This window comes from Elephas maximus, chromosome 10, assembly GCF_024166365.1.
Source record: "Elephas maximus indicus isolate mEleMax1 chromosome 10, mEleMax1 primary haplotype, whole genome shotgun sequence".
Lineage (NCBI taxonomy): Eukaryota > Metazoa > Chordata > Mammalia > Proboscidea > Elephantidae > Elephas > Elephas maximus.
This window is the reverse complement of record NC_064828.1, coordinates 105,680,323-105,704,166: the sequence shown is the minus strand read 5'-3', so window position 1 is coordinate 105,704,166 and position 23,844 is coordinate 105,680,323. Positions and strand designations below refer to the sequence as shown.

The following is a 23,844-nucleotide window of genomic DNA, read 5'->3' as shown; positions in this document are numbered from 1 at the left end:
ACCATAATCTTACCCACTCTTGTTTAAATATCCTTCACTGGCTCTCCAGTGTGGTTTAGTGAAAAGTAAGTGGACTGTGGAATCAGATAGACCCAAATTTGAATCTACTCCTATGTGATTTTCAACAACTTAGTTAACCTTTCTTCATCTATATATCCCAGTCCATAAAATGTGAATATTAATAGATATGTAAAAGGAATGTTGGCAGATTTGAAATAATGTATAAATTGCATAGAACAGGGATTAGTTCATCCAAGTTCCACTATAAATAAATGTTTGCTAAATTAATGAACTCAGCCTTTAAAATGATTTTGGTACTCCTTTACTTTAATTAAAAAAAAAAAAAAATTTTTTTTTTTTTTTTTTTGTAATTACATTGCAATTATTAGTTTACATGTCTTTCTCTCCTATTAGATCCCCTTGAGAATCTAGAATAAAAAGCTATGGACCCTTTCTCCTCCCCTTACTGCTTGAAAGAACAAATACAAAAAAAGCACACATACATATAGAAATTCACATACTTTTCAGGGAGTTTAACATTAAGAACTGTTACACCAGATTGTGAGAAACTGAAAGATAAAGGTGATATCATCCTATGTCTGTAGTTCCAAAAACAAAACCTGATACACAGTAGGTGCTCAACATATACTTGATGTATGGTTGGCTGGAATGCCTACTACACATATTTCGAGAAGGTGAACATGTCTATTGGGACTGAGGACCTAAAAGGACCATGTGCTATTAAACAGATCTTAAGAATTCATTACTGAAGTGCAATTCCACAGCAACATTTTAGATTTTAGCTCCTTAGAATAAATTCGCCTTTCCCGATAAGTTCAATATTTAAAAGGTATATATATCCTTTTCTTGATAAAAACCCTAAAAAGATTGGAATAGAAGGGAAATTCCTCATGATGATTCACGGCATATATGAAAAGCCAAGAGCGGACACTATACTTAACAGAGACTGAGAGCTTTCCCTTTGAAATCAGGAACAAGATAAAGGTGCCCACTCTCACCACTTCTATTCAACATTGTATTAGAAGTTCTAGCCAAAGCAATAAGACAACAAAAAGAAATAAAAGGTGTCTAGATTGGAAAAGAAAAAGTAAAATTATCTCTATTCACATATGATATGATTCTGTATATAGAAAATTCCAAAGAGTCAACAAGAAATCTTCAAGCGCTAATAGAGGAATTTAGCAAAGTGGCAGGGTACAAGGTCAACAAACAAAAATGTGCTAGGTTTCAATACACCAGCAATGAGAAATCTGAAAGGGAAATGAGGGAAACAATTCCATTTACAATAGCATCTAACAGAATAAAATACCTAGGAGTAAATCTAACCACGGACGCAAAGGACTTATACAATGAAAACTAAAAAAAACTGCTCAAAGAGATTAAAGAAGACTAAAATAAATGGAATGATATTCCATGTTCATGGATTAGAAGACTTAATATTGTTAAGATGTCAATACTACCCAAAGTGATCTATAGATTCAACGCAATCCCAATCAAAATTCCAACAGCCTTCTTTGCAGAAATAGAACAAATCTTCAGCTTTATATTGAAGGGCAAGAGGCCCCAAATCGTTAAAACAATGTTGAAAGAGAAGAACAAAGTAGGAGGACTGACACTTCCTGATTTTAAAGTATACTATATATAGCTGCAGTAATCAAAAACAGCCTGGTACTGGTATATAACAAGGTACTTAGACCAAGGGAATACAATTGAGAGTCAAGAAACAAACCCACACATCTATATTAAAAAAAAAAAAAAAACCCATTGCCATCGAGCGAATTCTGACTCGTAGTGACTCATCTATATAGTCAACTGATTTTTCACAAGGGTGCTAAGTTCATTTAATGGGGAAAGAAAAGTCTGCTTAATAAATGGTGCTGAGAAAACTGGATTTCCACATGCAGAAAAATGAAAACAGGATCCATGCCTCATATCATATACAAAATTCAAAATGGATTCAGGACCAAAATGTGCAAACTACAACTATAAAATTCAATAAGGGAGAGCACAGTCAACAATGGATTATCTAATATGATAACAAAAACACAAATAGCAAAAGGCAAAATAAATAAATGGGACCTCATAAAAATTAAAAACTTCTGTTTATTAAAAGACTTTACCAAAAAAGTGAAAAGACAAGCTACCAACTGGGAGAATATCTTTGGAAACCATATATCCGACAAGAATCTAATAACTCCCCGGACAGAACTGGAGAAAAATATAGAACAAAATTCTAACTCAAAAAGAAAGACCAGACTTCCTGGCCTGACAGAGGCTGGAGAAACTCTGAAAGTACAGCCCCCGGACACCCTTTCAGCTCAGTAATAAGGTCACTCCTGAAGTTCACCCTTCAGTCAAAGATTGAACAGGCCCACGGAACAAAACAAGACTAAAGGGACGCACCAGCCCTGGGGCAAAGGCTGGAAGGCAGGAGGAAACAGGAAAGCTGGTAATAGGGAACCCAGGGCTGAGAAGGGAGAGTGTTTACATGTTGCGGAGTTGTTAACCAATGTCATACAACAGTGTGTGTACTGTTTGAGGAGAAACTAGGTCTGTAAATCTTCATCTAAAGTTCAATAAAAAATAAATAAAAATGGAGATAATTGGAAAAAAAAGAATCTAATAAGCAAAATATATATAAAACTTCAACAAGTTAACAAAAAGATAAATAACCCAATCATAGTCAAAGGACTTGAATAGACATTTCACCAAGGAGGACACTGAAATTGCCACCAAACACATGAAGAATGCTCAGCATCACTAGCCATCAGAGATGTAAATCAAATCAAAACCACAATGAGATACATTTCACTCCCACTATGATAGCTAAGATTTAAAAAAATAAATAACAGATGGCGACGATGTGGGGATACTGGAACACTTATCCACTACTGGTGGGAATGCAAATGGTACAGCCACTGCGGAGAACAGTGTAATGGCTCCTCAAAAAACTAAAAATAGAACTACAACATGATCCAGCAATTCCACTCCTAGGCATATACCCAAAAGACTTGAAACACAGACTCAAAAAGAGACTTGTACACCAATGTTCATTACAACATTATTCACAATAGCCAAAAGGTGCAAACAACCTAAATGCCCATCAGCAGATGAATGCATGAACGAAATGTGGTACATACATACAATGGAATACTACTAGGTCGGCAGGAGAAATGAAGACTTGATACATGCTATAGTATGGATGGACCTTGCTGAGCAAAATAAGCCAATCACAAAAGGACAAATGTTGTATGACTTATACAAAAAGTCAAGGAAAGGCAAAGGTACAGAGACCAAAATTTATTAGTGGTTACCAAGGGGGATTAATGGAGAAGGAAAAATTACATTGATTAAGGGTAGGGTTGTACAGCCAATTATTTTAACTGCTGTCAATAAGTTGTACATCTGTAAAAAGCTTAATCGGCACAAGTTGTATGATAGATATATTTACAATGGCTACAAAAAAAGAGCAGCTGCTGAGCCTGCTTATGCACAACCAAACATCTCGTGGGATTTGGTTTTTTGATTTGGAGGTTCAGGGGTCGTGGTTTCACGGGACATCCCAGTTAACTGGCCTGATAATATGTTTAGTGCTTCTGTTCTACCTCCTAGCTCACTGTGCAGTGCCTGGGGTCTTAAGGCATAATGATTGGTCTCTATTTACCTGGAGCAAGAGAGGAAGAAGGACAGTCAGGAGTAGGAAAAGAATGTGGAATGTGTGGCTAATTGCCTCCATGAACGACTGCCTCCTTTACCATGAGACCAGAAGAACTGGATGATACCCGGCTACCATTACTCAATGTTCTGATCAAACATTCCATAGAAGAATCCGATGAAAAGGGGGAAATTTTCAAATTATCATGCACTCCAGACTTCCTGGAGCCATGGAAGGTAGATGAACCCCTGAAGTTATTGCCCTGAGTTAATCTTTAAATTTTAAATAAAAAATATTCCTTAAAGCCTTCTTAAAACCAAACAATAGTTTAGCCTAACTAGTAAAAAAAGGTCTGCCTTGAGCATTGTGCTCTTCTAACAACTATCTATATGGGATCAAACAGCAATTACAAATATTAGACAGGAACCTTAGGGGGTGGTGAGTCTATGTTAATGGAGGGAGGAACAACTCAGAAAAGGGGGGTAAGAATGGTTGCACAACTCGAAGAACAACGTACATGTAGAAACTGTTTCAAAAAAAAGAGAGAATGTTAACAGATTGTAACTAATGCCACTGAACAATCTTTGTGGAAGCTGTCAAATGATAACCTAACTTGCTGTGTAAACTCACGAAATACTCAATAAAATATTTTTTTTTTAAATTATTAAAAAAAAAAAAGGCATATATATGCAGGTAGGAGAGAAGACCACTGCCAAGCCTTTCTTCTCTGGTACTGCTGGGTAGGTTAACTGCCAACAAAGGTTAGTAGTCAAGAGCAAACCATTTGCGGCACCCAGTGACCTCAATCACCCTAAAGTCCTCCCTAATCTGTTACTTCCATGACATCGTTCTATTTCCCTCAAGATACTTAGTACTCTCTATAATTGTTGATTTATTTACTTGCTTTGTCTGTCCACTCTTTCCATTTTGACCCCCACTAGAATGTGGACTCCACGAAAGTAGAGATGTTGTCTACTTTGATTCCCAGCTATATTCCAATGCCTGCATAGTACCTAACATACAGTGTTGGTCAATAAAGATTTCTTAAATGAATGAATGAAACATGGCTAGTATTCAATGAGCTTAGTACCCTGAGTAGTGGTTAACAGCTACAGGTGCTAACCAAAAGGTCGACAGTTCAAATCCACCAGGTGCTCCTTGGAAACAATATGGGGCAGTTCTAATCTGTCCCATAGGGTTGCTATGAGTCGGTATCGACTCAACAGCAATGGGCTTTTTTTTTTTTTTAGTGCCCTTACCATACCATTAATGTTTTCCCTTGCTACGAAGAGCTCTGTTCTGCTGCAAAGGACCTCTCTAAAGTGTTGAAAAGCAAAGACGTCACCTTGAAGACTAAGGTGCGCCTGACCCAACTACTGGTATTTTCACTGCATCATATGCAATGCGAAAGCTGGACAATGAATAAGGAAGAGTGAAGAAGAACTGATGCCTTTTAATTGTGGTGTTGGCAAAGTATACTGAATATACCATGTGCTGCCAGAAGAATGAACAAAGCTGTCTTGGAAGAAGTACAACCAGAACGCTCCTTAGAAGCATGGATAGCAAGGCTGCACCTTACATACTTTGGACACGTGGTCAGGTGGGATCAGTCCCTGGAGAAGGATGTCATGCTTGGTAAAGTACACGGTCAGTGGAAAAGAGGAAGACCCTCAACAAGATGGACTGACACAATGGCTGCAACAATGGGCTCACGCATAACGAGGACTGTGAGAATGGCGCAGCCCTGGGCAGTGTTTCATTCTGTGGTAAACAGGGTTGCTATGAGTCGGAACCGACTGGGTGGCACCTAACAACAACAGGAAAAGCTCTGAGTGCAGGAGTAGGCTTGATTCGCTTTATATCCTTAGTATATTAGAACATGCCTCGCACATAGTGGATGCTCAATACATAGTTGCTGAAACAAACAAGTTAAACTAACTGGTTTAGTATATTCCTATTTGTAAGTTATGAGAGGTACAAAGATACTAATTTTCTAACTGATGAAATATTTATAAACACAATTTTGGAAAGAACCTAGGTAAGTCTCCCTGCCAAAAATCTTCCTATACCACAATTCTATTAACGAGCTAAGAGAAACTCTTTTTCTATTCAAATATACCTTAAATCCCACTTTTGAAATTTAGATTACGAATGAAAATACAAATTATCTTGCAGGGAAAACTTTTTTTTTGTCAACAGACCCAGATTTCAACAGATGATATTTTTACTACTATTGCTTGTTAAAATTGCTTGTTAGGGATTGAATTATATCCCCCCAAAACACATGTCAACTTGGGTAGTCCATGATTCCCAGTACTGTTTGACTGTCTACCATTGTCATCTGACGTGATTTTCCTAAGTGTTATACGCAGGATTCAATCTACAAGATTAGACTGTGTCTTAAACCAATCTCTTTAGATGTAAGACAGGAGCGACCAGAGAGACATGGGGCCCTCATACCACCAAGAAACAAAAGCCAGGAGTACAGCGCTTCCCTTGGACCCGGGGTTCCTGCACTGAGAAGCTCCCAAGCTGCAGGAGACTGATGGACCTTCCCAAAGAGCCCACAGAGAGAGAAAGCCTCCCGCTGGAGCTGGTACCCTGAATTCAGACTTCTAGCCTCCTAGACTGTGAGAGAATAAATTTCTCTTTGTTAAAGCCATCCACTCGTGGTATTTCTGTTATAGCAGCACTAGATAACTAAGACATTGCTCATAATATAACTTTTATTTTTATTAGGCACTCATTACTTACTGATGTATCAGTCGTATATATGATGAAACACGATGAATTCAGAGGAAGAGTTCTGTATAAATCTAAAACATAAACAAATAAAGGCTTATGAATGTGGTATAATGACACACTTACGTTTTCAATTACGGTGCTTAGGATCAACACTGTTAGCAGCACAATAGTCCTTTTTCTTAAAAGAAACTTTTCATAATTTTAGGAAGCATAAGTTTGCATAAAACAAATAGAAATAAAATAATAAAAATGTACCAAATTGGCTATAACCAGATGCTAAAATACGCAGTTTAGGAAACTAGTTTTAAAAATCAACATTAGCTTATGTTACTGAGAATCACAGAAGAGGTGGGACCTAAGGTTATTTGTCAAGGATTGAGAGGACCTGCGTAGAAACAGACAAAAGAAGAAGCTATTCGAGAACAGGAGAATAACATCAGCAAAGGCACAAAATAAAAACTTACAGAGTATCGGTGAAAAACAACTAGCCTGGCACACTTTTATATTATCAAAAAATGAAAGAAAAGGCCAAATGAACAGAAAAGGGCCAGAAATAACGAAGGGCCTTGGAAACTTTGGACCCAATTTCTATGAGGAACAGAGAAGAATTTTAAGATCCATTACTAAGTAGGAAAAGGACATGATACAGGTAATTGTGTATTTTAGGAAGATTATCTGGTGTAGATGAATGACTGAATAAGATACAGAAAGCAGGGAGATAAAAAGGGGGAATATTTAGCAGGCCACCTTCTCCTCTCGACTTTGCTGCTTCCATTTTGGGATTGTATTTCTTTAGCCTTAAATGTACCCATTGCTGTGGAGTCGATTCTAACTCACAGCAACCTTATAGAAGTGGAGACGGGCTTCCAAGGAGCAACTAGTGGATTTGAACTGCCGACCTTTTAGTTAGCAACCAAGCTCTTAAGCACTGAGCAACCAAGCCTCGTATGTACTTTTTTACAATTCTTTGACCTCAATTCATGAGTCATTATCTAAGCAACTGAGTCTTGAAACTCTATATCTTTTATTCCTCCCTTTACTTCTTCTTGGATAGTCTGTCATCAACCTCTGATTGTTTTTCCCCCCAAAATGCCTTGCACGTGTACCACTCCCTTCCCGTTCCTACTCTCAGTACCTTAATGCAGGGCCTCTCTACCTCACACTTAGGTTTCTCTGTTTCTCTGCCTCCAGCCTTTCCTCCCTTCATCTCTACCTAAACACTGCTGCCAATTAAACCTTCAGAAAGACTCCTGCACATACTACCCCTTGCTCAGAGATCTCTGAAGGCTTCTTACTGCTTGAAAAAAACAAAACTAATGCCTTAGCTGGCAACTGAGGACTTCAGCAAACTGCCCAGACATCGCTGCTCACCATCATCATCTCAAGGCCCAGATTCAATTCAATGGCAACGGGTTTGGTTTTTTACAGTTACCAATTTGCCCATCATTAGTCTTGACTAGTAGCTCTGTCCAACAGAAATATAACACAAGCGACATGCAGCTTAAGATTTTTTTCATAGCCACATTGAAAAGGAAAAGAAACAGGTGAAAGAGATTTGTTTACCCCAATATATTCAAAACATTATCATTTCCACATGTATTATTTAAAAATCATTAATGAAATATTTTACTTTTTTTGTTTTTGTCTTTACTGCCTTCAAAATCCAGTGTGTATTTATACTTACAGCACATCTCAATCTGAACCAACCACGTTTCTGGTGCTCAAAAGCTACCTACATATGCCTTCTGTCACAGAGCAGGTCTAGACTCTAGACACTGAAGTCAATGCCAGAGACTGCTGGGCACTGTTCTCCGCCACTGCTGAAGTGCAGGTCGGCACCGTTCTATTTTTATGTACACATTTTAGACTTGACTTTAATGGTATCACCAACGACTTAGGCTCACAGACTAAAACTCTGGAGTCACTCTCCTACCATCAAATTGACACTTCAGAAATGTCTCTTATATTCTTAATCAGAAAAAAATAACCCAAACCCGATGCTGCCGAGTCAATTCTGGACAGAGTAGTATAACTGCCCCGTAAGGTTTCCAGGGTGTAAATCTTTATGGACACACGATGCCACTTCTTTCTCCTTCAGAGTGGCTGGTGGGTTCAAACTGCTGACCTTTCAATTAGCAGCTGAGCGCTTAACCACTGTACCAGCAGGGCTCCTCATATTTTTACTGCCCTACAATTGAGGCATTTACTATTACCTTACCTGAATAACTGCAACTTTCTCTCATTTAGTTTCCCTGTTCCAGGTTGATCCTCCACACAACTGTCAGAGAGACTATCCTCAAAAACAAATATTTTCATGTCCCCTCCTTGCACAAAAGATCCATGGGATTCCTGTTAACTATTGAATAAAACCTAAAGTCCTAAGGTGGAAATCAAGGCCCTTCACGAATTGATAACCTACCTCTTCCTTCACCAACCACCCTTGAACTGCATGTTCAAGTACATTTATTGCCCCACTCTAAGTACCTAAAACTTCTCAAGTCTCTGTATCCCTGTACTTGTTACTTTTCCAGGAATGGCCTCCCCTGGAGTTTCAGAAATTCCTCTTGACCCCTCACCACAAAAGTGGAATATTAGCTCCTTGCCACCCAGGAAAGACTAGTTATTTTTACCTAGCACAAAGTAGGCACAAAAAACATTTGTTGAATGAAACTGAATGCACAGAGGAGTAAAAGTGTTTGTCTTTTCTCTCCAAGACCAAGCACAGTGCCCAAAACAACACAAATGTGCGCTAAAAGAATCCTCACAAGATCATAAATGCCTTCAGTGCTGTGAATTTGGTCGATACGACTTCATCCCAAATATGTATCAGTTACTTGCTCTCTCAATAACGACCTTGTATGCTGAAAATGACGACTAAGGGGAACTATGCAAAATCCACAGAAAAAAACAAAGGGGTGAGTTCGGGTTAGTACTGGAACTCATGGGGTGCGAAAGTCTCTTTCTGGTCAATTTCAGAAGAGCAGTGGCTTCACAACAGGATCAAAGGGACTGTAAATGAAAATCCAGGGGATAAGTAAATGGTAACTCAGGTGTGGCTGATCACAGGAGGCCAGACTTGCCCGTGACCTCCTGTTTTCTAAAGAGCATGTTAAAATCACACAAAGTCAAAAAGAATGAGGTCTTAAAATACTGAAATGATAGGAGTGAAAGCGGTCGGGGACGGTGGAGGGCCGAGACAATTAAGAAAGCGCAGTAATATCTTTAAGAACTTCGGAGTCAGTTAACTAAAAGGACGCCTACTTCGTGCCCAGTGCTTAGCAGACTCGTAGTCTCTCGTCCCGACACGACGGGAAGACTCCGAGCGAGGAGGCTGACAACACCGTAGCCACGCGGAGGAAGAGCTAACCGTGGCGCCGGATGAACGCCTCCAGCGCCCCAGACAGAGGAGAGGCAGCGCCAGAAGGAGGCACGGGAGTGAATGGCACAGCCTGACACAAAGGAGCCGCCACTTTCAGACCCACGAAGAAATCACTTCTCGTTCCCTCGCCGAGCGCTTCTGCCAGGAGCGACCAGGACTGGCTCAACCGAAACTCCGGGAGCACGTCCCCGAGGGAGGCTGGGTCGGAGTTGGGGCCAGGCTCTCCCTGAGGGCCGAGGACGCCCCCTCCCTCATCCAAAGGCTCACTCCTTTCTTTTGCCCTCACTTGCCTCGTCAGTCCTCCCCCAACGCCGTCCACTGCCCTTCCCAACCCCTAGTCGAATCCAGGTTCGAGAGCTAGAAAAAGTGGTGCCCGCTCAACAGCAACTGTGACGATCCGCCGACAGAAGCCCCTCAGCGGCGGCCGCCATCTTGGAACTGGAGGGGAACGGCTGAGGCCGGGGAGACTCAGGATTATACCATCTCTGGGGGGGGAACGAAACTCTAGGAAGGAGAAGGCACTTACACCAACAAGTCTCGTCACCTTGGGCTGAAATTCTATTTCAAAATTATTCATTATGTTTGAAAGCTGAAATAAATGTGAGAAGAGTCACATGCGAAAAGGAAGAAGGGGTATGACTTCCAGATGCTACCCCCTCTCTTCCGTGCGGAAGCGGGAAATGGTAGAGCCCGACGTTGCAGCTTCCGCCGGCGCAGGCTGCTGAGCTCGCGGCTGCCCTTGGTCTTGGGATCGTTGTTGGTACCGCAGGTGGGTGCGTGCCGGGTCACGGTTGTGCTATATCAGTAGGGGTGTCTTCTATGACAGCCCTTGGCGGTGATGGGGTTGGTGGTAGTGGGGTGGCTGAGTCTCTCCGGGGCGGGAGCGGCCGGGCTTCCGAGCGACGACCTCTTCTTCTGATGGACGCCTACGTTCACGTTCTCCGCCTGGCAGCTTTTGGAAGGGGAGCTCTGAGACTGTCATAAATGTCATAAAGGCCGGAAACGTCTTGAGAGATCACCCAGTGACCTCCCCCTCGCTGGCTGAAGACCGAAGCGGGCCAGGGTTCTATGCCGAGACGGAAGTACGGGTGGAGTGCCTCTGCGACCATCTCAGATTTGGCCATTGTCGTTAGTTAGGATTGGAAGCTGTTCTCACTCTCTTTCACAAAATAGGCACTTACCCTTTTACTTTTTAAAAACTCAGTATTTAATTTGCTTTTGGTTTCTAGGTTGTGTATGCCATTAAGATAGTGCTCCATATCTCGAGTTCACATTCTCGAGGTTAAGTCGGCACTTTGTGAATACTACATATAAAGGGCTGTAAAAACCAGTTAGAGAGTAGAATATTATTTCTTAAAAAATAAATATCTTTAGTGACATACAAAAAATACTAGATACAACTTTTGTTTTTAACCATAACCAAAACCAAACCTGTTGCCGTCGAGTCGCTTCTGACTCATAGCGACCATACAGGACAGGGTAGAACTGCCCCATAGGGTTTCCAAAGGAGCGGCGGGTGGATTCGAACTGCTGCCTTTTGGTTAGCAGCCAAACTCTTAACCACTGTGCCACCAGGGCTCCTTTGTTTTTCAAGAAGTGGGAATAAAATTGGGCTAAAGAAAAATGAGATAGAATGAAAAGTGTGGTTAATTAATACCAGTGCTTACCTCTATACTTACTCTAAGAGAAAATCTGCTTTATTGTAAAACACAAGTAAAGAGCATAGACACAAGAGCCAAAATGCCTGGGTACTAATCCCAGCTCTGCCACCTACTGCATCTGTGACCTTAGACAAGTTATTTTATCATTTGTCCTGGATTTCCTCATCCTAAAAAAACATAGGGAACAGTGTGGGTATTATATGAGTTAATACAAATATAGTGTTGTGATTATGAGCTGATGCATATGAAAAACAGTAAGAACTATGCCTGACACAGAGTGCTATAAAAAGAGTCTGCTATTGCTAGAACCCTTTGCTGTCCAATTGATTCTGACTCAGTGACAGAGTAGAGCTGCCCTGCAGGGAGCAGATGCTGTATTCAAACTGCTGGCCTTTTGGTTAGCAGCCATATTGCTAGAGATGGGCAAAAAAAACCCAAAAAACTGGATCATTTTGGTATGGAAGGATACATGATCAGGTACATGATTCCTGCAGTCCGTGAGATAAAAAAATTAATTTTTTTCGGGAAAGCCATAGCTATTTTCAGATCTGAAGTAAAAAAAAAAATGTTTTTCTTGAAGGTACTCATAAAAAAGACACTAATTTCTTGTACAGTGTAAGCATCTGGATAATATTAATGGTAAATACAATGGGTTACAGAGGCCTATATCTGATAATGTATGTTAATGTTGCCATATGACAGAATGACAGGTTGCAAATTAGTAAAAGCACATACACAGCTATGTCACAGGCACGTGTGTGGATGTCCCCTACAGCAATTGGTTCTTTATTTTCTCCCCTGAGTCATCCTACTGCTGATCCTCCCTTATCCAAAACCTGGGCTTGCCTCACTGGAGCCTGTTCCCAGTCCTCTTTGTCCCTTCTCCATCAGATCAAGCTCACTTATGTCTTGGGCCCAAGAACCGGAGCACCTGGCTCCCCTTCCCTACAGTCCACTTTCCATCGTTCTAGCTCACTTACGTCCATAAAGCTTTGTCATCTCTAGTTATCCACTCTCCATAAAACAAAGCGTGTTCAGTGCAACGACTCCCAAAGTCTACTAAATTCTAAACTGTACAATCAGAATAAAATGTCTTCCTCCAATCCTGAATCCCCATTCTTCTTCATATAGTCCAGCTTCTCTGGTTATTTGCCCAGCATAAAGAGTGAATAAATATGGTGAAAGCATACAACCCTGATACACCCAGATACCTTTGGCATCTGGGATTTCTAGAAGAGCCTAAATGCAGCAAGAGCCACAGAGCCTTGTCTTATCTCTTCTGCTGGGAGTAGAGCCAGACAAACCCAATTCCTTAGGGTCTGGTTTCCCTCCCCGAAAAAAAGTACCAGCCGTGATGGCTTATAGCCCACAGGTGACCATGGGCTTATTTTAGCCAGTCTTGGGCTAGGAGTTAACAAGTACTTTTTGTTGTTGGTTAAGTGCAGAATAATATCTAATAGTCAGCTGTGCTTAGGGTAGAATTGATACCTCTTTCAAGGTTACGTTATTTGACTAAGGTACATGTTGTTATCCCCATCGTTGATTGGCTCAATTTTATAAAGCAAGTAAGTTGAGACAGTAAGTACTTGGTGGGCACACTTGGTCGGTATCCACTAAAAAGTAAGTATTCATCAAAATAATATTTAGAGATCTAAATGCAGATAACACTATTTAGTGCAGGCACAATACCAAGAGAACCACCATCTTATAGAAATAAAGTCAGATTGGATACATTTACGTTTGTATGTCCAAGTACCACTTACATCAGAATCAGCTGGGGAATACTTTCAGCTACAGATATTTCCAGCCCCACCGTGGAGGTAGGGCCAAGGAATCCCTATTTTTGAAAATGGCTCTACATATGATGTGCAGGCAAGTTTGAGAACCCCAATTGTAGACAGTAAACTAAAAATATAAAAATAATTGGTGAGTAAATTATATGCTTTAATTATCTTGTAATTTACTTACCTCATAATTTTCTAGACCAGTGATATTCAAAGGAAACCATTGTGTAATACTGCCCTTTATGAAATATATAGTAATCGTATGACTTTAACTTCATGGTCATTTCCTAACCCAGTGCCTGGTACATAATGGGTATTTGATTAAAGTTTGAGAAATTAAAGAATTAGAATTGTATATGTGTGAGAACCACTGTCTTAGGAGAGGCAGGAAATTCCATCTACGTGATCCAAGCAAATTTAGTGCTAAGCACTTTTGTTGGCAGAAATGTACTACTACTCTGAATAAGGTTTTGTCATGTCTTCTCAACCATTGCATATGATTTATTCATTTTAGGCTATTTGCAAATGAACATATTTAAATTTCATCTTTATGTACAGAATTTTACCAAAAAATAACAATTGGACCATGTTGTTATTGAATTAGTATGCATTTATCTTCCATATGATGACAACTGGCTCCCCTATTCCTCCTCCTCTGCCTTTGGGAAACTCTTGGAACTTAAAATCAGTTCAGGGAGAGGCTTCTTAGAGAGGTAGTGCGATAATGTAGGAAGGAGCCAGAGCTTTGGAGAGGACTTGAATTTGAATTCACCTCTGCATTTAATAGCTGGGTTTAAGCTATTTGAGCCCCATTTTTCTTAGGTATAAAATAATAGTTATTTCACACTATATGTCTTGTTCTTGTTAGGTGCCTTCAAGTTGGTTCTGACTCATAGTGACCCTATGCACAACAGAATGAAATACTGGCTGGTCCTGTACCATCCTTATGATTGTTGTTATGCTTGAGCTCATTGTTGGAGCCACTGTGTCAGTCCACCTCGCTGAGGGCCTTCCTCTTTTCCACTGACCCTGTACTTTGCCGAACATGATATCCTTCTCCAGGGACTGATCCCTCCTGACAACATGTCCAAAAGTATGTAAGACACAGTCTCTCCAGCCTTGCTTCTAAGAAGCATTCTGGTTGTACTTCTTCCAAGACAGATTTGTTCATTCTTTTGGCAGTCCATGGTATATTCAATATTATTCACGAGAAATATTGAATATACTATATATCTAGAAATATGGAAACCCTGGTGGCACAGTGGTTAAGTGCTACAGCTGCTAATGAAAAGGTGGGCAGTTCGAATCCACCAGGTGCTCCTTGGAAACTCTATGGGGTAGTCCTACTCTGCCCTATAGGGTCACTGAGTCGGAATCAACAGCAATGAGTTTTTTTTTTTAATCTAGGAATATATCATGGCCCTGCTACCTAGTAGTCATTCTATAAAAATTAATTGCTTTTTCCCTTATCTGTTATAAAGCCACTTAGTAAATATTCAGATCTACTGTGGCATTGCTGAGTATGTATGTGTGTGTTTTCTATCTTTTCATTCCCTTTTAAAAATTAATTCTCGATAATTTATTAAAAACCTGTTGCCAAGGCTGGCATTAATCCAAAAAACACAAAATAATAAATGTTGGAGAGGCTGTGGAGAGATTGGAACTCTTATACACTGCTGGTGGGAATGTAAAATGGTACAACCGCTTTGGAAATCGATCTGGCATTTCCTTAAAAAGTTAGAAATAGAACTACCATACAACCCAGAAATCCCACTCCTCCGAATATATCCTAGAGAAATAAGAGCCTTTACACGAACAGATATATGCACACCCATGTTGATTGCAGCACTGTTTACAATAGCAAAATGCTGGAAGCAACCAAGGTGTCCATCAACGGATGAATGAATAAATAAATTATGATATATTCACACAATGGAATACTATGCATTGATAAAGAACAGTGATGAATCTGTGAAACATTTCATAACATGGAGGAACCTGGAAGGCATTATGCTGAGTGAAATTAGTCAGATGCAAAAGGACAAATGTTGTATAAGACCACTATCAAAAGAACTTGAGAAATAGTTTCAACTGAGAAGAACACATCCTTTTGTGGTTACGAGATGGGGGAGGGAGGGAGGGAGAGTGGGAGAGGGTTATTTACTGATTAGATAGTAGATAACTACTTTAGATGAACGGAAGGACAACACTCAATACAGGGAAGGTGAGCTCAGCTGGACTGGACCAAAAGCAAAGAAGTTTCCTGAATAAACTGAATGCTTGGAAGGTCAGCGGAGCAAGGGCAGGGGTTTGGGGACTATGGCTTCAGGGGACATCTAAGTCAATTGCCAAAATAAATTCTATTAAGAAAACATTCTGCATCCCACTTTGAAGTGTGGCTTCTGGGGTCTTAAATGCTAACAAGCGGCCATCTAAGATGCATCAATTGATCTCAACGCACCTGGATCAAAGAAGAATGAAGAACACCAAGGTCACAAGGTAATTATGAGCCCAAGAGACAGAAAGGGTCACATGAACTAGAGACTTACATCATCCTGAGACCAGAAGAACTAGATGGTGCCCGGCAACAACCAATGACTGCCCTGACAGGAAACACAACAGAGAACCCCTGAGGGAGCAGAATAGTGGGATGCAGACCCCAAATTCTCGTAAAAAGACCAGACTTAATGGTCTGACTGAGACTAGAGGAATCCTGGTGGTCATGGTTCCCAAACCTGTTGGCCCAGGACAGGAACCATTCCAGGAGGCAACTCATCAGGTATGGATCGGACTGGACAATGGTTTGGAGAGAGATGCTGATGAGGACTGAGCTACTTGTATCAGGTGGACACTTGAGACTATGTTGGCATCTCCTGTCTAGAGGGGAGATGGGAGGGTAGAGGGGGGTAGAAACTGGCAAAATGGTCACAAAAGGAGACACTGGAAGGAGGGAGCGGGCGGACTCATTGGGGGAGAGTAAGTGGGAGTATGTAGTAAGGTGTGTATAAGTTTACATGTGAGAGACTGACTTGATTTCTAAACTTAAAGCACAATAAGAATTACTTAAAAAAAAAAAAAAAAAACCTGTTGCCGTTGAGTGAGTTCTGACCTATAGCAACCCTGTAGGACAGAGTAGAACTGCCCCATCAGGCTTCCAAGGAGTGGCTGGTGATTCAAACTGCTGAGCCTTTGGTTAGCAGCTTTAGCACTTAACCACTGCATAACCAGGGCTCCCAATGATTTATAGCTTTACCTAAAGAATCCCCTTTCCTGGTAAAATATTACTATTATTATATTTGTTAGTAGTCTGAGAGGTTCTAAGTGTATTTTACATGTGTAAAAATTCTAAATCAATCCTAGGAGGATACAAGTAATCAGCTTTGGCAGGGAGAATTTTTTTTTTTTTTTTGTACTGGACTGTATTCTGATGCCAAGCAAATTTAAAGAGGTTTATGCTTTTAACCTCCCACATGTCTGTCAGTTTGTCGTACTGTGGGGGCTTGTGTGTTGCTGTGATGCTGGACGCTATGCCACCGGTATTCAGATACCAGCAGGGTCACCCCTGGAGGACAGGTTTCAGCTGAGCTTCCACACTAAGACAGACTAGGAAGAAGGAGCCGGCAGTCTACTTCTGAAAAGCATTAGCCAGTGAAAACCTTGTGAATAGCACCGGAGCATTGTCTGATATAGTGCTGGAAGATGAGCCCCCCAGGTTGGAAGGCACTCAAAAGATGACTGGGGAAGAGCTGCCTCCTCAAAGTAGAGTCGACCTTAATGACGTGGATGAAGTAAAGCTTTCGGGACCTTCATTTGCTAATGTGGCACAACTCAAAATGAGAAGAAACAGCTGCAAACATCCATTAATAATTGGAACCTGGAATGTAGGAAGTATGACTCTAGGAAAAATTGGAAATCGTCAAAAATGAAATGGAACGCATAAACATCAATATGCTAGTCAACAGTGAGCTGAAATGAACTGCTATTGGCCATTTTGAATCGGACAATCATATAGTCTACTATGCTGGGAATGACAACTCGAAGAGGAATGGTGTTGCGTTCATCATCAAAAAGAAAGTTTCAAGATCTATCCTGAAGTACAACGCTGTCAGTGATAGGATAATATCCATACGCCTACGAGGAAGACAAGTTAATACGACTATTATTCAAATTTATGCACCAACCACTAGGGCCAAAGATGAAAAAATAGAAGATTTTTATCAGCTGCTGCAGCCTGAAATTGATCAAACATGCAGTCAAGATGCATTGAGAATTACTGGCGATTGGAATGTGAAAGTTGGAAACAGAGAAGAAGGACCGGTAGTTGGAAAATATGGCCTTGGTTATAGAAACAATGCCGGAGATCGAATGATAGAATTTTGCAAGACCAACGACTTCTTCATTGCAAATACCTTCTTTCACCAACATAAACGACTGTACACGTCGACCTCGCCAGATGGAACACGCAGAAATCAAATTGACTACATCTGTGGAAAGAGACGATGGGAAAGGTCAATCTCATCAGTCAGAACAAGGCCATGGGCCGACTTGTGGAACAGACCATCAATTGCTCATACGCAAGTTCAAGCTGAAACTGGAGAAAGTCAGAGCAAGTCCACGGGAGCCAAAATATGACCTTGAGTACATCCCACTGAATTTAGAGACCATCTGAAGAACAGATTTGACACACTGAACACTAGTGACCTCAGACCAGACGAGTTGTGGAATGACATCGAGGATATCATCCATGAAGAAAGCAAGAGGTCATTGAAAACACAGGAAAGAAAGAAAAGACCAAGGTGAATGTCAGAGGAGACTCTGAAACTTGCTCTTCAGCATCAAGCAGCTAAAGCAGAAGGAAGAATTGATGACATAAAAGAACTGAACAGAAGATTTCAAAGGGCCTCTCAAGAAGACAAAGTAAAGTATTATAATGACATGTGCAAAGAGCTGGAGATGGAAAACCAAAAGGGAAGAACACGCTCGGCATTTCTGAAGCTGAAAGAACTGAAGAAAAAATTCAAGCCTCGAGTTGCAACAGTGAAGGATTCCATGGGGAAAATACTAAACGACGCAGGAAACATTAAAAGAAGATGGAAGGAATACACAGAGTCATCATACCAAAAAGAATTAGTTGATATTCAACCATTTCAAGAGGTGGCATATGATCAGGAACTGATGGTACTGAAGGAAGAAGTCCAAGCTGCTCTGAAGGCATTGGCGAAAAACAAGGCTCCAGGAGTTGATGGCATATCAATTGAGATGTTTCAACAGACAGATGCAGCGCTGGACGTGCTCAATGGTCTGTGACAAGAAATATGGAAGACAGCTTCCTGGCCAACTGACTGGAAGAGATCCATATTTATGCCTATTCCCAAGAAAGGTGATCCAACCAAATGTGGAAATTATAGAATAATATCATTAATATCACACACAAGCAAAATTTTGCTGAAGATCATTCAAAAGTGGCTGCAGCAGTATATCGACATGGAACTGCCAGAAATTCAGGCCGGTTTCAGAAGAGGATGTGGAAGCAGGGATATCATTGCTGATGTCAGATGGATGCTGGCTGATACCAGAGAATACCAGAAGGATGTTTACCTGTGTTTTATTGACTATGCAAAGGCATTTGTGTGGATCATAATGAACTATGGATAACATTGTGAAGAATGGGAGTTCCAGAACACTTAATTGTGCTCATGAGGAACCTTTACATAGATCAAGAGGCAGTTGTTTGGACAGAACAAGGGACTGCTGATCTGTTTAAGGTCCGGAAAGGTGTGCGTCAGGGTTGTATTCTTTCACCATACCTATTTAATCTGTATGCTGAACAAATAATCTGAGAAGTTGGACTATAAGAAGAAGAATGGGGCATCAGGATTGGAGGAAGATGCATTAACAACCTGCGTTATGCAGATGACACAACCTTGCTTGCTGAAAGTGAAGAGGACTTGAAGCACTTACTAATGAAGATCACAGACCACAGTCTTCAGTATGGATTGCACCTCAACATAAAACAAAAATCTTCACAAGTGGACCAATGAGCAACATCATGATAAATGGAGAAAAGATTGAAGTTGTCAAGGATTTCATTTTACTTGGATCCACAGTCAACAGCCATGGAAGCAGCAGTCAAGAAATCAAAAGACGCATTGCATTGGGCAAATCTGCTACAAAGGACCTCTTCAAAGTGTTGAAGAGGAAAGATGTCACCCTGAAGATTAAGGTGTGCCTGACCCACGCCATGGTATTTTCAATCACATCATATGCATGTGAAAGGTGGACAACGAGTAAGGGAGACTGAAGAAGAGTTGACGATTTTGAATTGTGTTGGTGAAGAAAATTGAATATACCACGGACTGCCAAAAGAAGGAACGAATCTGTCTTGGAAGAAATACAACCAGAATGCTTCTAAGAGGCAAGGATGGCAAAACTGCGTGTTACATACTTTAGACATGTTGTCAGGAGGGTTGGGTCCCTGGAGAAGGACATCATGCTTGGCAGAGTATAGGGTTAGTGGAAAAGAGGAAGACCCTCGACGAGGTGGATTGACAGTGGCTGCAACAGTGAGCTCAAGCATAACAATGATTGTAAGGATGGTGCAGGACTGGGCAGTGTTTCGTTCTGTTGTGCATAGGGTCGCTATGAGTCAGAACCGGTTCGACGGCACCTAACAACAACAACAACACGCTTTTAACATCTACTTCCAGGGTTACCTTTCTTTTTCAGATGAGGTTTAAAAGATATTTGAAATGCAGGGTATTTTTGGTAATCTTTTATTAATTTTTTTCTTTTTTAGTAATCATGGTGAATTTAATTCAGATGGTGCGTGAGCACTGGGTTCATACACTTGTCCCTATGGGATTTGTCTTCGGATATTATCTGGACAGACGGAATGATGAGAGACTAACCGCCTTCCGGAACAAGAGTATGTTATTTAAAAGGTTAGTGCCTGCATTTTTGAAAGAAACAGTTGACCAAATTTTGGGAGTGTTCTTCTTGATATCATATATGCCAAAAATAAACAAGGGATAATTTTCCCCCTTGAGTACTTAACATTGAAGTGATACTGCCTTTTAGTCTTGTTTGTCATCTAATTCTTGAATAAAACTGTATGATTACCTCTGGAATACAGTCTTCAGTTTATGAGCAGGTGGTTTCAAATCTTTGAAAGTCCCATTTTTTGGAATTCAAAGTATATTTTACCATAGAAACAAAATTTGAAACAGCTCTGTAAAGCCTACCCTGTATACTGCTTTCACATATATTATCATGTACTATCTTACTTAAGCCGGGATGTAGCTGAAATGTTGTTGGGTGCTGTCAAGTTGATTTTTGACTCATAGTGACCCAGTGTGACAGAGCAGAACTGTCCCCGTGGGGTTTTCTACACTATAATCTTTACAGGAGCAGATTGTAGTATTGATAGTGGCGTTAGGAGCCGCAGGGGTACAACAGTTAAGAGCTCAGCTGCTAATCAAAAGGTTGGCAGTTCAAACCCATCTCGCATTTATGCAGGAGAAAGACCTGGCGATCTGCTTCCATAAAGATTACAGCCAAGTGCTATGTTCTCCACAAGAGTGCTTTAAAGAGACATGGTGGTTGAGTGATCGAATAGCAGTTGTCAGCTGCCTGGCCTCCTTATGTCTCTGAAGACATCTCCTCTGGCAGCAGAGAGTTAGAGTAAGCTAGACAGGATATCTGCCAGTAGGTGTGCACACTGGGCAGGAGGATGCTCAAGGAGCAAAAGACTTGAGCGTTGGCCACAGTTGATACGTAGAGGTGGGTCACACATCAAGGATTTCAAGAAAGGGAAAACAAGCTGGAAAGGGTGCAGAAAACATTAAATGGAATCATTGAAAAGATAATAGCTTTCATATAAAGCTAGACTAAGAAATTATAGTTTTTTAATTGGGAAAAATGCAGTTGAAGGTAGAGTAAAATCGTGAGGGAATAGGATGAATATGTTGAATCTCATGTAAAGCTTTAAAAATGGGGCAACTTAATAGAATATAACATTGAATTCACACTCCTTTAACTTCCCCTTTTATCTCTTTATAAAAGTTTTATTTATTCTTTTCCTTCTTTTTTTCCACGCAGGGAATTGAAACCCAATGAAGAAGTTACCTGGAAGTAAAAGCTGTGGCTGAATTACAAAATGTAAATGATATTTTAAATATTATGAGAAAAATAAAAACATGTTTATTATTTGAAGAATTTGGAGTGTGATTCTTTTTATGCTAAAATAATTTTCAAATTTTAAAATCCATTCATTAAAAACACAATTACTGGGTACCTAAATTTTCTTTTTTTTTAATTGTATACGTTGGTGTTAAGTTTACAGTTAGCATTTAATTTTCTCTTTCTCATTTTAAACCATGGTACTGTTAAATCAAATGGTCAATTCCCCCCACCCCACCCCACCCCACAGGTACTTATAGTCCCAGTGACTGGTGTATAGAAACACTATTTGTTGAATGAAAGGAAAACTGGTGTGATTTGCATTTTTGGAAAGATCACTGATAGAACTATGACTCAGGTGTATAGAGACTGGAGTCAGAAGGCCAATTTAGAGATCCTTAGACTAGACTACACAAGGCACTCAGAGGGCTTGAACTGAGCAACAGCAGTGAAAACAAATGGGAGAGACGGGTGAGAACACAGTATTCGAGGACTGATTGAAATAAGGGGTGATGTGGAACAGTTGCAGGGAGGGGGTAAAGAATCAAGAATGATTCCCAGATAGTTGCCTTCATTAATTTATTCAACAGACATCAAACACTAGAGACACAAAGTCAATTAAGACAGGCCTGCCATCAAGATATTTATAGGATATTGACAGATGTATGATTAAACCAAACTTTATGATACTGTATGAAAGGTACTATGTATGATAGATGCATGTACAGAAATTCAGAGGAGGGGCCAACCCACTGCTGTCAAGTTGATTCCGACTTGGAGGTCTAAATTATTCAGAAGTCAAGAAAGTCATCCTGGAAAGTGTGATCATTGAATTTTGAAGGATGGTATGATTTTTCTTTCAAAGTGGAATAGAGTTTAGGACATGCTGAATTTGAAGTGGAGGCATTAATTGAAATAGGGAAAACAATGGATCTAATCCCCAAATTATACGTGGCTTAAGTGCCAAAGCCAAAACTAGAACTTGCATTCTGACTCCCAGGTGTTGACCTTTTTCACTTTATGACATTTATTATTAATCACACATCAATGAAATGATTAGCATTAATTCATATTTAGTGCCTTTTGGCTAAACACTGTTTTAGGTGCTGAGGATTCAACAGTAAGGTCCTCTAGGGGTTTACATCCTCATAAGCAATTAATAGGGGCCCTGGCAGTGCAGTGGTTAAGCACTTGGCTGCTAATTGGAAGGTCAACCTTTCAAACCCACCAGCCACTCCTCAGAAGGATTGGCAGTCTGCTTCCCCAAAGATTACAGCCTTGAAAACCAAATGGGGCAGTTCTGTGTCCTACAGGGTCACTATGAGTTGAATCGACTCTATGGCAATGGTTTTGGTGTTTTGGTTTTAAGCAATTAATCGCATCAATTTTTTTTGAAATAAATAATATAGTTCAAAGATCAAGAATAAAATTGCATACAATGAAAAGCCTCCCACTCTGTCCCCCTTTTGCCTAGTTCTCTTCCCATCTCAACCTCTGGCTTGTGTAATGTGTAATGTATAACCAGTAACTGGTTGCCATCGAGTCAATTCCAACTCATGGTGAGGTGACTCCATGTGTTTCAAAGTAGAACTGTGCTCCATGGGGTTTTCAGCGGCTGGTTTTTCAGAAGCAGATTGCCAAGACTTTCTTTTGGAATTTTTCTAGGTGAACACAAACCTCCAGCCTTTCGGTTAGCAGCCAAGCACGTTAATCATGTACGTACGTGAAAAAATAAATATTTCCTCACATGGATGCACACTTTTTTTAAAACAGAAAAAGTGGCTTGTGAGTTTTTTTTTTTTTTAATGAGAACTGTGATTTGTTTCCCCATTAGGCCACAGTTTAAGAGCAGGGACTGTTTTTCCCAAACAGTACGCTGAACTGTGTGCCCAGAGGTGTTCAATAAATGGTAACTGGATCTTCCTCTTGAACACATGCAGTCTCCATTTCCTTACCTCCTGTTGTCCCCTCTACCCCCTGAACCTGCATCACGAAAGTTACCAATGGTCTGCATAGCAACAAAACCTAGTGGGCTGTTGTAAACTCATGTTAGCTGACTTCTTGGCACTGCTGTCTTCTACAGCCAGAGTGTTCTCTGTAAAATGCAAATCTGAGCATGCCTCTTCTTTGAAAAGCTGTAGCTCCCCAGCTGCCCTTAAAAAGTACACATTCCTTAACTTGGCTTCAAGTTGCAAGATCTGCTATTTGACCCCTTCCGCTTTATCCATCCTCCCCATCTCCTCCACCACATACACATACTTTATGGGACTTTTCAGTTCTTCCAATCAAGGCTTCCTCTTTAGCACCAGAGCACCAACACCAGAACAAGCTGCCTGAATTCGAACCCTCTCATGGCAACTTGCTAGTGACCTTGGACTTGTGCTGTTCTTAACATCTCTGTGCCTCCATCTCCGTCCTTAT

General features: G+C 40.6%; 2 protein-coding genes across 3 annotated transcripts in view; one reads left to right on the top strand and one right to left on the bottom strand.

Moving 5' to 3' along the window:
• CPSF2 (cleavage and polyadenylation specific factor 2) overlaps positions 1-10,247 on the bottom strand; it is a 41,997-nt gene extending 31,750 nt beyond the window's left edge. For both annotated transcript variants that reach the window (XM_049899488.1, XM_049899487.1), the window contains exons 1-2: positions 9,683-10,247; positions 6,431-6,492 (exon numbers count right to left, since the gene is read on the bottom strand). The gene's annotated coding sequence lies outside the window, so the exon portion shown is untranslated. The remainder of the gene's footprint in view (positions 1-6,430; positions 6,493-9,682) is intronic.
• A 212-nt stretch (positions 10,248-10,459) lies between these two features.
• NDUFB1 (NADH:ubiquinone oxidoreductase subunit B1) lies at positions 10,460-21,453 on the top strand. Its single transcript, XM_049899495.1, has 3 exons — positions 10,460-10,569; positions 20,042-20,186; positions 21,343-21,453. Exons 2-3 carry the CDS (start codon positions 20,047-20,049, stop codon positions 21,377-21,379), a joined length of 177 nt encoding a protein of 58 aa, XP_049755452.1. The 5' UTR covers positions 10,460-10,569; positions 20,042-20,046; the 3' UTR covers positions 21,380-21,453.
• Positions 21,454-23,844: the final 2,391 nt, after the last annotated feature.